Source organism: Neophocaena asiaeorientalis, unplaced genomic scaffold, assembly GCF_003031525.2.
Source record: "Neophocaena asiaeorientalis asiaeorientalis breed wild unplaced genomic scaffold, Neophocaena_asiaeorientalis_V1.1 scaffold36, whole genome shotgun sequence".
Classification (NCBI taxonomy): domain Eukaryota; kingdom Metazoa; phylum Chordata; class Mammalia; order Artiodactyla; family Phocoenidae; genus Neophocaena; species Neophocaena asiaeorientalis.
The window spans coordinates 5,637,262-5,653,120 of NW_020174149.1; the positions used below are offsets into that span (position 1 = coordinate 5,637,262).

General features: G+C 37.7%; 1 protein-coding gene across 2 annotated transcripts in view; it reads left to right on the top strand.

Annotated features, from left to right (window-relative positions):
- TAX1BP1 (Tax1 binding protein 1) overlaps positions 1-15,859 on the top strand; it is an 85,874-nt gene that overhangs the window by 33,116 nt on the left and 36,899 nt on the right. For both annotated transcript variants that reach the window (XM_024755084.1, XM_024755085.1), the window contains exons 6-8: positions 5,418-5,566; positions 5,662-5,752; positions 13,218-13,403. In XM_024755084.1, the coding sequence (XP_024610852.1) occupies positions 5,418-5,566; positions 5,662-5,752; positions 13,218-13,403 (426 nt within the window). The remainder of the gene's footprint in view (positions 1-5,417; positions 5,567-5,661; positions 5,753-13,217; positions 13,404-15,859) is intronic.

Sequence of the window (15,859 nt, forward strand, 5' to 3'; positions counted from 1 at the left end):
TGTGTGTGTGTGTGTGTGTGTGTGTGTGTGTGCTGGGTCTTCATTGCAGTGTGCGGGCTTCTCTAGTTGTGGCGCGCGGGCTTCTCTAGTCTCTGATTATGGTGTGCAGCCTTCTCTAGTCTCTAGTTATGGCGTGCGGGCTTAGTGGCCCCATGGCATGTGGGATTTTAGTTCCCCGACCAGGGATTGAATCCGCGTCCTCTGAATTGGAAGGTGGATTCTTAACCATTGGAACACCAGGGAAGTCCCGTCTTTTCTTTTTGATTATAATATTGGCAGACGGATTCTTAACCACTGAGCCACCAGTGATGTCCCCATAAGTTTGTTTCTGAAGTCTGTGAGTCTGTTTCTGTTTTGTAAATAAGTTCATTTGTATCATTTTTTTTAGATTCCACATATAAGTGATACTATATTTTTCTTTTTCTGGCTTCACTTAGTATGATAATCTCTAAGTCTGTCTATGTTGCTACAAATGGCATTATTTCATTCTTTTTATGGCTGAGTAATATTGCACTGTACGTATGTGTGTGTATATATATATATTCTCTAGTCTCTAGTTATGGCGTGCGGGCTTAGTGGCCCCATGGCATGTGGGATTTTAGTTCCCCGACCAGGGATTGAATCCGCGTCCTCTGAATTGGAAGGTGGATTCTTAACCATTGGAACACCAGGGAAGTCCCGTCTTTTCTTTTTGATTATAGTTTCACAAAGGTAGAATTTAAGTGTATTTGCTCATAGCAGACTTTTGATAGTAGAAGTGGCTCTTATTACATTTCATTGTATTTAAACTTTGCTCTCTTGGAATATGGACAATATTCTCCATGGAAATTGTCTTTTTTTTTCTTTTTTAAAAATGTATTTATTTTGGCTGAGCCTGGTCTTAGTTGTGGCATGTAGGCTCTTAGTTGAAACATGCATGTGGGATCTAGTTCTCCAACCAGGGATCGAACCCAGGCCCCCTGCTTTGGGAATGCGGAGTTTTACCCACTGGACCACAAGCGAAGTCCCTTCATGGAAATGTTCTTAGTGCAATTTTTTGCTGTTGTTGTTTGAATAAAAGTATAAGGTTTTCTTAAGATAAATTTGAAAGATATATGCCCTGGAATGGGATTGCTGGATCATATGGTAGTTCTATTTTTAGTTTTTTAAGGAACCCCCATACTGTTCTCCATAGTGGCTGTACGAGTTTACATTCCCACCAGCAGTGTAGGAGGGTTGCCTTTTCTCCACACCCTCTCCAGCACTTATTATTTGTAGACTTTTTGATGATGGCCATTCTGACTGATGATTTGGGAATGCGGAGTTTTACCCACTGGACCACAAGCGAAGTCCCTTCATGGAAATGTTCTTAGTGCAATTTTTTGCTGTTGTTGTTTGAATAAAAGTATAAGGTTTTCTTAAGATAAATTTGAAGTTTATTACCGAAGAGGTTATGTGAATATTTGTTGTTTAAATTCAGAGATCTAAAGTACTGCAAATTGAAATATGCTAAAGTAAGTTATGGTTTCTATCAGGTTAGTTTACAAATAAAAAGTTTACAAATAAAAAACAAACAAAAGCTGTAACTGAGGGACTTCTCAGGTGGCGCAGTGGTTTAGACTTGGCACTCCCAGTGCAGGGGGCCTGGGTTCGATCCTTGTTCCGGGAACTAGGTCCCACATGCATGCTGCAAGTAAAAGTTCGCATGTCACAACTAAGGAGCTGGCGAGCTGGCAACTAAGGAGCCCACCTGCTGCAACTAAGACCCGATGCAACCAAATAAATAAATAAATATTAAAAAAAAAGTGGCCATGCAGCTTGGCTTGTAGGATCTTAGTTCCCTGAACAGTGATCGAACCTGGGCCCTTGGCAGTGAAAGCATGTAGTCCTAACCACTGGACCATCAGGGAATTCCCTGAAGGCGGACTCTCAACCACTGCGCCACCAGGGAAGCCCGTCAGTTATATTTTTGTTTGGTGTATTTCTAGGAACCAAAGAAGATACATTTATATTCTCTATAACTAACTACACAGCTTGGTATTACAGTCGATTTCAAGAAGCATAGTGTTTGAGAAAAGCCAGATTACCTCAAATGAGTAAGATTTATTTTAAAATCTTTTAGCAATTTCCATAAATGACATAATCCTTTTGCCAATGATTTGCCATTTAGAGTATTCAGGAACTAATTTACTAAATTTTCTTGCTGTATGTTTGAATCCAGAATATCATCATACTTTTTTCTAGATAATTGTCAGTGATATTGTATCCAGTTTCTTTACATGTATTCATTTGTAGTCAGAGTTAATTTTGTCTTTATTTAACATAGGAATAAATGTGTTGTTAAGATATTTTTAGTGCATGTTTAGCCACATAGATGATTCACAGTCTTTTTATCTGGTTGTTCATATTTGAGGGTTATGACTTGGAGGAATTGGTAATAGTAGGTCATGGTGACGTGACCTTCAATTTAGGAGGAGGGGCGAAGTCTGCTGCATGAATCTGAAATGCCCAAATCTCTTAATCTCCTTTTGCCACCACTTTTGTTACTGTTCTTATCTTGGTGCACGGTGTAGCTGACTTACTCATCTCTAAGTTTTTCTCTGTTTTAATATTAGAATTATGGTGCCCTTTTGACATACCTTGCAAATACTGACCAAGTGAATGAATATTCCAAATTTCAAGTGTTTTTCAAAGACTGTGTTGTAAATTTTACTGTTTTAAAAATGTTATTATTATTTTTTTAAAGAAAACATGGTTCTTAGTTATTTGTATGTACACTAAGGGCTTTGATGTCATTTTCATGCTAAGGAAACTTAGACACATTGAAGATGCTTATCCTTCACTCAGATATGAGTGCTACAGGCCTGAAGAATAATCCCCACTTTAGTATTTTCATGCCTTTTGCAGTGGGCTTGGATGCTGAGAAGCTATTGGTTGCTTTTATAGGTACCAAGAAAAGATTCCAAGACTCTCAAGTATAGTTAGAATTAATTTGTGACTCACTATAGAGTTAACTGACTCATAGATAAAGCAGTTAGTTTATGTTTTGTGTTTAGTTGCTTATGAATCTTTTCTAGTTATTCTCTATGCATTTTCTTTAGAATGCTATTTACCCACTATAGAACTTCATTAATTGCAGAATCAGAAACTAGTTTTTGCCTCTGAGCAATCTAATCTTTTTCCTAGGAAGAAATACCTGGATTAAATCTGTAGCCTATTCACAGTACCAAGAAAGCATTTGGTAAAAATAAAAACTAAAAAAAAAAAAATAGTAAAAAACTATTTAGCAACCTCTCTGACCGTCCTTATAAATCAGCTAGACAAATACTGAAAATGTGTCAAATATTAAAGGATCATTGGATAGTGACAACAATTATGGGAGAGGGAGTAAATATCACCTGCTTTCTCTGGTGTTGTGTAGAATTGAAATCAGAAAAGCATTTAGTTTTGCATAACAGTCTTTGGTTTATGTTGCAAATTCAGTAAGGCAAACAGTTGTTTTGAGCAAAAATAAAACCAATAGAGTGTATCTGACCTCTGTTGTGATAAGCTTCTTAATGAATTACGTTTTTCTTAGATGCAGTTTAGTAATTTTCATATTCTAGCAAGATATTTAAAGTGATATTCTACCTATAAGTAAAAAATTTGGCTGTTACTTTATGAAAGTCAAAGTGGCTTATAAATACTTTGTAACATTTGATACATTTAAATTGGCAGAATGGTGATTTTCTTTAGTTTTCGTTGTTGGGTGGTACTATTTTTTTTTTTTTGGCTGGGCCACAGGGCATGCAGGATCCTAGTTCCCTGACCAGGGATCGAACCCATGCCCCCTGCAGTGGAAGCACGGAGTCTTTTTTAATTTATTTGTTTGTTTGTTTGTTTATTTATTTGTGGCTGCGTTGGGTCTTCGTTGCTGCGCCCTGGCTTTCTCTAGTTGCAGCAAGTGGGGGCTACTCTTCATCGCGGTGTGCGGACTTCTCATTGTGGTGGCTTCTCTTCTTGTGGAGTACGGGCTCTAGAGCGCAGGCTCAGTAGTTGAGGTGAACGGGCTTAGTTGCTCCATGGCATGTGGGATCTTCCCAGACCAGGGCTCGAACCCGTGTCCTTTGCATTGGCAGGGGGATTCTTAACCACTGCGCCACAGGGGAAGGCGGAAGCGTGGAGTCTTTTTTTTTTTTTAAACATCTTTATTGGGGTATAATTGCTTTACAATGGTGTGTTAGTTTCTGCTTTATAACAAAGTGAATCAGTTATTCATATACATATGTTTCCATATCTGTTCCCTCTTGTGTCTCCGTCCCTCCCCCCCTCCTTATCCCACCCCTCCAGGCGGTCACAAAGCACCGAGGGAAGCGTAGAGTCTTAACCACTGGACTGCCAGGGAAGTCCCGGGTGGTACTTTCATTAGTGGGGAAATTGTAAAATTATTTTTTTAACAAACACAATTTGTCTTAATTTATCAGTTCTTTTGATGTATAGTTTCCCATAACTATGTGGAAACCTCCAAATGCACTGTTATATTTGGTTCCCATAATTTTATAAACGAGGCAGAAAAGGCCTTATTATTTCCATTTTACAAATTATAAAACAGGCTTAGGGAGAGGCTTGATCGAATTCTCATAAGTTACTTAATTGTCTTAATTGATGTGATAAAAAATTTTAAATTATCTGTTTAAAATGAAATTCATCACATTTACTACCTCTTTTATATTCATTTCAGTGTCTTTAAATATTTGTTCCAGCCTCTTGAATCACAGTGACAGGAGCTTTAGGAACATGGCTTTAGGCATATATCTTAACTTAGTGCTTTGGTATAATTATCAATGGCACTTAGTGATTTATGCTAGAAGAAGTTGGTGTTAACTTTGTTTAGTATCATGAAACTTGTTTTGTCATTGGGGTAACATTGGAAAGCGAGATGTAAAAAGCAAAGTGACTAATTTTTAAATTTTTTCCTCACTTCAGTTGCCTGCCCTCTGGTGGAGAAGTTAGTGAAATCAGCAAACAGTGTGTGAAAAGTCCAGGAAAAAAGTTAATAATTGATTTAGTATTTGAAAAGTTTAATGTATGTTACCATTTCAGGTTTAGTTTTTAGTCTTATAAACTTTGGAGGGGGGCTTCCCTGGTGGCGCAGTGGTTGAGAGTCTGCCTGCCAATGCAGGGGACATGGGTTCGTGCCCTGGTCCGGGAAGATCCCACATGCCGCGGAGCGGCTGGGCCCGTGAGTCATGGCCGCTGAGCCTGTGTGTCCGGAGCCTGTACTCCGCAACGCGAGAGGCCACAGTGAGAGGCCCGCGTACCGCCAAAACAAAAAAACTTCGGAGGGGACAAATGTGGGATTAAACTTTTAACCGTAAATAGATTTCTTAGAGATACACAAATTTGTATTTCTAATTATGTTTCTGTGTTTCTCAAAATATTTTGTTATTGTTTCTAAGGTTCTTTTTGAAGTCTCACAAAGTTTAAAAATGGAAAATGAAGAATTTAAGAAGAGTTACAATGATGCTACATCCAAAGCCCTCCAGCTTGAGGAAGATATTGTGTCAGTCACACATAAAGCGATTGAAAAAGAAACTGAATTAGACAGGTATTCCCGATGCTTTAAAAAAGTATCTTTGTGTTTTAAAACTGTTTTAAGAAAGTTGTTTTTGTCTATGTTAACGTTATTTGACTTTAACTCAGTTTAAAGGACAAACTCAGAAAGGCACAATATGAAAGAGAACAGCTTGAATGTCAATTGAAGACAGAAAAGGATGAGAAGGAACTTTATAAGGTAATTTATTCTTTACATTTTTATTAGTTATCTTTTGCTGTGTAACATGTTACCCCAAAACTTAGTGGTCAGGAATTTGGGAGCAGCTTAGCTGAGTGGTTCTTGCTCAGGGTCTCTTGTGTAGTTGCAGTCAGGATGTTTGGCAAGGGCTGCAGTCAGCCAAAGGCTCAATTAGAACTGGAGAATCTGCTGTCAAAGTAGCTCACTCATGACTTTTGGCAGGAGGCCCTTCAGTTTCTTGGAATGTTGCCTCTTCAGTGGCTGCTTGAATGTTCTCACAGTATGGCAGCCAGCTTCCCTCAGAGTGAGCTATACGAGAGAGAGCAAGGAGGAAGTCAGTGCATTTTATGACCTGGTCTCCAAGTTGTACACTGATGCTTCTTCTTTATCTTATTAATTAGAAGCAAGTCACTCCAGCTGATACTCAGGAGAAGGAAATTAGGCTCCACTTCTTTAAGAGGAGAATCAAAGGTTTTGGGAGTATATTTTAAAGCTGCCTATTGTGTATAGTCCCTAATTAGTTGTCAGGGAATTAAATTGCTGGTGTTTTAGATACTTAGCAGGTAATGTATAATAAGTCAAAGAGTTGTAATGGTAACAAGATACCTGTTTATCAGAATTTGTGCAACTAATTATTTTCCCCTTTTAAGAATATATAAACCTTAAGGAGAGCATTAATTTACTTCAGTGATGATCATGTTTTAGAGTTTGCCTTTTGGAATAATAATAATAATCTTCAGAGACTGTCATTTTAAAAAAGATCCTGTTGACAAATCTTCACCCTTTTGAAGTTTTTTCCTCCTTTCCTTTTTAAGTGACTCTGAAGTAGGGTAGTGAGCTTTAGTTGTCAATAATGTCGTGGATGCATATTGGGACTTACTTAAGTGGCTCATAAGCAGTTCCTGAAGGAAGTTCCAGATGAGGAATTTCAAGAACAGTCTGAGCTAAGTCAGTATTATTTGGATAGATTCAATCTCTTTATTAGATTAGAAAAGGACAGTACTCATTTATATATTGATATTATGGTATATATTAAAGATAAAACATAAAACTCTGCATATATTCAGTATTTGAGAGTCTCAGTTTGTACTAAGAAACTAAAATATGATTTATTGTGTTACCAGTGGGTTTCTTCCTCCTTCTCTTTAAAAAACAACTATTCATTTATTTATATACATTGATAAGCTAGATACCAACATTGGGTACCCAAGTATGAAATTTCAAATCTGTTCTGAGGATCACCTCTTTTTTCTTCCATTTTTATTGAGATATAATTGACATATAGCACTGTATAAGTTTATAGTATACAGCATAATGATTTGACTTGTATACATCATGGAATGATTACCACAATAAGTTTAGTGAACATTCATCATCTCATATAGGTATAAAATAAAAGATTTTTTTCCTTGTAATGAGAACTCTAAGGATTTACTCTCTTAATAACTTTGATATCAATATATAACATACAGCAGTGTTAATTTTAGCTATCATGTGGTACATTACATCCCTAGTACTTACTTATCTTATAACTGGAGGTTTGTACCTTTTGATTACTTTCAGAATTCCCCCCTTCCCCCACCCTTTGCCTCAGGTAACCACAAATCTGATCTCTTTTTTCACGAGTTTGTTTGTGAAGTTTAATTGACCTAGTTTCTGGTGCACAGCATAGTGATGTGATATTTCTGTACATTTCAAAATGATCACCACAATAAGTCTAGTTACTACCTGTCACTATACAAAGGTATTACATAATTATTGACTATATTCCCCATGCTGTACACTTCATACCTGTGACTGATTTTATTTTGTAACTGGAAATTTGTACCTCTTAATCTTCCTCACCTGTTTCTCTCATCCTATTCCCCTGTAGTCCAGCAACCACTTGTTTGTTCTCTTCATCTATGACTCTGTTTCTTTTTTATGTTTGTTCATTTGTTTTGTTTTTTAGATTCCACATGTAAGTGAAATAATATGATATTTATCTTTGACTTATTTCACTTAGCATAATACTGTCTAGGTCTGTCCACGTTGTTGCAGATGGCAAGGTTTTTCTTTTTTTATGGCTGAGTAATAGTCCAGTGTGTGTGTGTGTGTGTGTGTTTATGTGTATGTATGTACACACCACGTCTTCTTTATCCATTCATCTATTGATGGGCATGAGGCGGGATGAATTGGGAGATTAGGATTGACATATATACACTATTGACACTATGTATAAAATAGATAACTAATGAGAATGTACTGTATAGCACAGGGAACTCAGTGCTGTGGTGACCTAAATGAGAAAGGAAATCAAAAAAAGAGGGGATAAATGTATATGTATAGCTGATTCACTTTGCTGTACAATATAAACTAACACAATATTGTAAAGCAACTATACTCTAATTTAAAAAAAAAAAACAATGATGGGCACTTAGGTTGCTTCCATATCTTGGCTATTGTAGGTAATGCTGCAACATAGGGGTGCTTATAGCTTCTCAAATTAGTGTTTTGTTTTCTTCAGAGAAATACCCAGGAGTGGAATTGCTGGATCATATGGTTCTATTTTTAACTTTTTTTTTTTTAAGGTCACACTGTGTGACATCTTAGTTCCCCAACCAGGGATCAACCCTGTGCCCCCTGCATTGGGAGCACAGAGTCTTAACTACTGGACCACCAGGGAAGTCCCTATTTTTAAATTTTTGAGGAACCTCCATACTGTTTTCCATAGTGACTGCACCAATTTACATTACCACTAACAGTGCAGGGGGGTTCCCTTTTCTCCACATTCTTGGCCAACACTTGTTATTTGTTGTCTTTTTGATAGTAGCCATTCTGACAGGTGTGAGGTGATAATCTCATTGAGGTGGTATTTGATTTCTATTTTCCTGATGATTAGTGATGTTGAACACCTTTTCATTTGCCTCTTGGTCATCTGTATATCTTCTCTGGAGAAATGTCTATTCAGGTTCTCTGCCCATTTTTTAATTGGGCTTGTGTTTTTGATGTTGAGTCGTATGAGTTCTTTGTAGATTTTAGATATTAACTCCATGTTGGTTGGATATATCACTTGCAAATATCTTCTCCCATTCAGTAGGTGGCCTTTTCATTTTGTTGACAGTTTCCTTTGCTGGGTAAAAGCTTTTTAGATTGACATAGTCCCGTTTGTTTTATTTTTGCTTTTGATTCCCTTGCCTGAGGAGACATATCCAAAAAAATCCGCTAAGACTGATGTCAAAGAGCATACTGCCTATGTTTTCTTCTAGAAGTTTTATGGTTTCAGGTTTTACATTTAAGTCTTTAATCCATTTTGAGTTTATATATGGTGTGAGAAAGTAGTTCAGTTTGATGATTTTGCATGTACTGTCCAGTTTTCCCAATACCATTTATTGAAGAGGTTGTCTTTTCCCTGTTGTAATATTCCTGCCTCCTTTGTCATAGATAAATTGCTTATATAAGTGTGAGTTCATTTCTGGGCTTTCTGTTCTGTTCCACTGATCTATGTGTCTGTCTTTTTTTTTTAATTTTTGGCTGCATTGGGTCTTCGTTGCTGTGCGCGGGCTTTCTCTAGTTGTGGCAAGGGAGGGCTACTCTTCGTTGCAGTGCGTGGGCGTCTCGTTGCAGTGGCTTCTCTTGTTGCGGAGCACAGGCTCTAGGTGCGCGGGCTCTCAGTAGTTGTGGTGCACGGGCTCAGTTGCTCTGCGGCATTTGGGATCTTCCCGGACCAGTGATCGGACCCGTGTCCCCTGCATTGGCAGGCAGATTATTAACCACTGCGCCACCAGGGAAGTCCCAAAGTTTTTTTTTGGGGGGGGGGGTGCGGTGTGCCTCGAGGCATGTGGGATCTTATTTCCCTGACCAGGGATCGAACCCATGCTCCCTGCAGTGGAAGCTGGAGTCTTAACTACTGGACCACCAGGCAAGTCCTAGGTGTCTGTTTTTGTGCAGTACCATACTGTTTTGATTACTGTAGCTTTGTAGTATACAAAGTATAGTTAATGTGATATACTGCATTAAAAAATTGAAGGATAAAGATCGTATGATCATCTCAGTAGCTGCAGAAAAAGCTTTTGACAAAATTCAGCATTCATTTGTGGTAAAACCTCAAGTGGGTATAGAGAGAACATACCTCAACATAATAAAAGCCATATATGACAAGCCCACAGCTAACATTGTAATGTACTCAGTGGTGAAAAGCTTGAAAGCACTTCCTTTAAGATCAGGAACAAGCCAAGGATGCCCACTCTGACTATGTTTATTCCACATAGTATTGGAAGTCCTAGCCACAGCAGTCAGACAAGAAAAAGAAAGAAAAGGAATCTAAATTGGAAAGGAAGTAGTAAAACTGTCGCTGTTTGCAGATGACATGATACTATATACAGAAAATCCTAAAGATGCCACCAAAAAACTACTATTCCTCAATGAGTTTGGTTAAGTTGCAAGGTACAAAATTAATATATGGAAATATGTTGCATTTCTACATACTAACAACAAACTCTTGGAAAGAGAAATTAAGAAAACAATCCCATTTATAATCAAAAAGAATAAAATAGGAAAAAATCTAAGGAGTTACAAGCTCTTTACTGGGAAAACTATGAGACATTGATGAAAGAAATTGAAGATGACACAAACAAATGGTGTGCTTATGGGCTGGAAGAATATACATTGTTAAAATGACCGTACTACCCAAGGCAATCTACAGTTTCAGTGCATCCCTATTAAAATATCTATGGTGTTTTTCACAGAACTAGAACAAATAATTCTAAAATCTATATGGAAACACAGCAGACCCTGAACAGCCAAAACAATCCTGAGAAGAACAAAGCTGGAGGTGTCGTGTTCCCTTATTTCAAACTATACCACAAAACTACAGTAATTTCCTTCTTATTTTGGGGGGTGGTTAATTTTTTTTTAGTCTTTAAAATTTTTTGCCTTTAAAATAAAAAATTTGGGCTTCCCTGGTGGCGCACTGGTTGAGAGTCCGCCTGCCGATGGAGGGGACACGGGTTCGTGCCTGGGTCTGGGAAGATCCCACATGCCGCGGAGCAGCTGGGCCCGTGAGCCATGGCCGCTGAGCCTGCGCATCCAGAGCCTGCGCTCCGCAACGGGAGAGGCCACAACGGTGAGAGGCCCGCGTACCGCAAAAAAAAATAAATAAATAAAAAATTTGAGTCCACTGTGCACCTCATTGCAGAGCATAGATAGTAACATTTTGCATGTCATGGGTTATACCCATTCTGTTTCTTGGAACAGCCATCCCTGGAGCATGAGCGAGTGTGTGTGTGTGTGTGTGTGTGTGTGTGTGTGTGTGTCTGTACCATCCCTGGAGCGTGAGTGTGTGTGTGTGTACCATCCCCGGAGCGTGAGAGTGAGTGTGTGTGTGTGTGTGTGTGTGTGTGTGCGTGTGCGCCATCCCCGGAGCGTGAGAGAGTGTGTGTGTGTGTCTCCCGCAGAATAGGAAGGAAAATAGTGAAGACTCACTGGTGGATGATTTTATGATTTGACTTTAAGGAAAAGTGCCCAGGTATAATGTTTGGTTTTTGAACAGTTGGATACAGTGTCTTTGTTTTTTTTGCTTTTTTTGCAAACTACTTTCAAATGCAGTTTTTTAAAGTTATAAAGGATTTTTTAACTAAATGAAGATTTTGCATCTGTAATAATTTTTTATTTAATGTTACTATGAATTTCAGTGATAATGTTTCAGTTTTGTGCCAGGAAAAGACCTGGGCATTATTTCTCTGGATAATTAAGTACTTTCCATGTTGTTTCTCTGTTAGAACAGTGGGAGATAATTGGGTAAATAGCATGTCTATGTTTTCAGTCATTTTACTTCAATAATAAATTAAATAAAATGAATTCTGAAGGTATACTAGTTAGTATTGGGAAGGGTTTAGGAAGGTCCTAAGTAAACCAGGACCTCGTTTACTTACTTTACTTACCTGGTTTAATGCTTGAGAGGTGTAATGATAATTAGAATGACTTATTTTGGAAAGAGGAGAACTTTTCCCTGAAGCTGTCACCTTTCCATCCTGCCTTTCTTTTCTCTCTTCTATCCTGAGAAACAGTACTTCCAATGTTTTGTAAAGGGTTGACAAGTACATTTTAGGGTAAATCCAGAATTTATTTTTCTTTTACTGCTCTAAATTATTTATTCCTTATATTCCTTTTTTCTTACTTTCTGCAAAGATTTTGTGTGTCTCTGTTGTACACCTGAATGACGAGTCCTTTGCATAAGACTTGGGAGGGAGAAAGGGAAAGAACGAGTGTCTTGGGGGTTTATTCTTTTACAGTGTGCTAACATCTCCTGTTTTCTGTAAGAATTAGCAGTTGGGATCAAAGTGACTCTGAAATTTCCATTTGAATACACTCTCTCCCAACTTCCCAGTGTCCTGAACAGTATTTCATTTATATGCATGTATGCCGAAAATTGGAAGTAAAACTTCCCTAGAGATTTTTGTTTTGTGTTTTTTTGGCAAGGAGATTCCACTTACCGAGTGTGGTAAGACCTACTATACTGTTAATCTCAGAAACATACTTTCCCTTTCAAATTGTTCTCATGAGTAACCAAATAGTTTCCTTTGCCTCTCTCCTCTAACCCCTGTTGGATCATGTGACCCATCCCTGGCCTAACAGAATTTAGAGGGATTGGTAAAAAAATGCTTTCATGAGCTGATGATTATGAAAATTGGGTAGTGTTTTTAAATTGATACTGCAAAGGTCTTGGCTGCTGATACCTTTAGATTATCTGGAGTTATATTCTTTCATTGTGAACAGGAATTAGTCTTCAGCATTGCATACATTAAGAGTAAAGTGCAAGAAGTATGTTAATTCATTTCTCTTTGATGCTCTTAACCAAAGCAAGGTACTCTTTATAGTGGAAACCAGATACTTGTACTCTTTATAATTTCAGTTATGGAATTTGATTTGTGTATATGCTATGAACAACAGCAGCCAAAGTCCCTGGAAGATTCAATATAGTTGGGTTAATTAATCAACAAATATATTTTTAGGCACACAGGAAGTAAATGACATAGTATTTTTTCATAAGCAAAAAATTGAATTGCTTAAGATGTTCTTGAATGTATTCCTTTAGTTTTCCAGAATCTGGTCTTTATATATGAATATGCCTGTAATGTAATGTTTCCCCAAAAGAACAACCAAATTCATTTGTAATTTTAAAGAGAACTAACTTAAAATCATCAAAGGAAAAGACTTTAGAGATCAGGTAGTGTTAGACCTTAGAATTAATCTCTTTGGAAAACTAAAACAGCAACAACACCAAATTCAGAAAAGCTGTGTTCTGCGCCCACGTACTTGGCTAGTCATTTGGCAGAATTTGGGTCTCCTGACTTCTCATCTAGTGAGTCTTCCCTTCTCTTGGGTCGTATTTGGGTTAGAGATAAATAGTAATATTTTAAACTTTGAGTAACTTAGGTTATAGAGTTAGAAAGAATATTCTTGACATTTTCAAGCACTGTTTCAGGTACATTTGAAGAATACAGAAATAGAAAATACCAAGCTTGTGTCAGAGGTCCAGACTTTAAAGAATTTAGATGGGAACAAAGAAAACATGATTACTCATTTCAAAGAAGAGATTAGCAGACTGAAGTTCTGTTTGGCTGAAAAGGAGAATCTACAGAGGGCTTTCTTGCTTACAAGCTCAACTAAGGTAAGTACTTTTGCAATATGTATTTGAAGATTGTAAAATACTATCTCTATTAAACGTATACAGTATGGTTGTCTTTATTTTTAATCTTTCCTCCCCCAGCTTCTTTTTTGGAAAAAGTTCAAACTTATAGCAGAGTTGAAAGAACAGAAAAATGAATACATATATATCCTTAAATATTTTGCTATCTTTATCTCCCCCATTTATATGCCTTCTCCTCCTCACCCCAGCCATTTGAAAGTCAGTTGCAGGCATTATGACATTTCACCCTAAATACTTTTAGCATGTCTCTCTTATTAACAAGTACATTCTTCTGTATAACCGTAATATCATTATGACATCTAAGGAATTTTATATTGATATAATATTCATGTTCGTATATAGTTTTAGTCCACATTCAAATTGTCCCACGTGTATATTTGCATAACCTTTAAAATTGCTTGATCCCCGGTAGTCAGAGATCACACATTAATGATTATTGTTGTGTTCTTGGTCTGCTCTAATCTAGAACAGTGTCCCTATACTGTTTGTCTTTTATAACATTGATATTTTTTAAGAATTCAGGCTTGTCTGAGAGAATATTCCATAATCTAGATTTGTCTGTTGTTTCATGACTAGATTCAGGTCGAAGATTTTTGGCAAGAAAAGGCGTAGATGATGTTTTGTATATTCTGGTGCAATCACATCAAAAGTCATGTAATATCAATTCCATTCTTGCTGATATTAGGTTTAATCATGTGTTTAAAGTTATGTCTGGTTGTCTCTCCATATATTGGTGCCTTTCTCTCTTTGTGATTATTGAGTAGTCTGTGGGGTAATACTTTGAGATCATGTGAACATCCTACTCCCCAATACTCTTTGACCCAGTGTTTTTTATCCCTTGATGATCCTTTCCTGCATCAGTTATTGAATTAATGATTACAAAATGGTGATTTTAAAAATTCTGTCATTCCTTTTATGTTTATTAGTAGGTATTCTTTTATTATAATGAGGTGGTTCCCTGTTGCCCTCTCCCCTTTTTTTATATCACTATAGACTGATTCTTTTTTGTTCAGTATATTATACATCAGCGGTCCCCAACCTTTTTGGCACCAGGGACCGGTTTCGTGGAAGACAGTTTTTCCACGGGGGTGGGGGGATGGGTCAGGTGGTAACGTAAAGCACATTACCTTTATTGTGCACTTTATTTCTATTGTTATTACACTGTAATATAATGAAATAATTACACAACTCACCATAACACAGAATCAGTGGAAGCCCTGAGCTTGTTTTCCTGCAACTAGATGCTCCCATCCGGGGGTGACGGGAGACAGTGACACCCGAGGTGTGTTGCTTATGTGCAGTCTACTCTGTAAGATGCAGCTTCATTGTCACTTGCCACTCATTGATAGGGTTTTCATATGAGTCTGCAAGCAGTTGATTTACTGTGGTGTCTGTGCAGTCAAGCCTCTCTGCTAATGATAATCTGTATTTGCAGCTGCTCCCCAGAGCTACCGTCAGCGCCTCAGCTCCACCTCAGATCACCAGGCATTAGATGCTCATAAGGAGCGCGCAACCTAGATCCCTCGCATGCGCAGTTCACAGTAGGGTTTGCGCTCCTATGAGAATCTAATGCCTATGCTGATCTGACAGGAGGTGGAGCTCAGGTGGTAATGTGAGTGCTGGGGAGCGGCTGTAAATACAGATGAAGCTTCGCTTGCTTGCCTGCCGCTCACCTCCTGCTGTGTGGCCCGGTTCCTAACAGACCGTGGACTGCTAATGGTCTGTGGCCGGGAGTTGGGGACCCCTGTTATACATCGTCATTATTCTTTTTCATACTCAAATTGTCCTATATTTAGCTAGGGGGGACCCTTCTCAAACCTGCTCTTGTGTCTTTCTGATATGTCCCCCTAATGCTTTGAATGCTTCCTTGTTTTGTGGTAGAACTGTGTATTACAGTTTTAGTTTCGGCTCCAGATCTGCTGTTACCCATTTCTCCAAAGAGCCTGATTTTTTTCATTAGTGAAGGGTATTTTGAAGCCAAGCCACTGGATCCTTTTGCTACTTTGCACTTTCAATAGACAGACACTTTAAGTCTTAAATTTATATTGATATCTCCAGTTCAAATTCAGTATCTCCTAGGGTTCTTCCTTATCTTCCTCCATTACATATTTATGTATCTCTTCTCCCAGTGTGAGAACCCTTGTTTCCAAAACGTTGTATCTATTCATGTTTTCTAACCAGCTGTACATACCAGTAGTTTCAGAATTATTATATCAATGCCACTTCCAACAGTATGTCTACTGAATAAAATTAAGATCTTTTCCAGCTCTTTTATCTTAGAGTATTTCACTAAGGATGTACAGAGTACCATGTTCAAAGGTTACTTGAATTAATTTTTTTTAACATATTTATATATGAATTTGTAATACAGTTCCGTTTTTTTGTTTTCTCCTAACCTTTTCCTTTAATTTTATTTT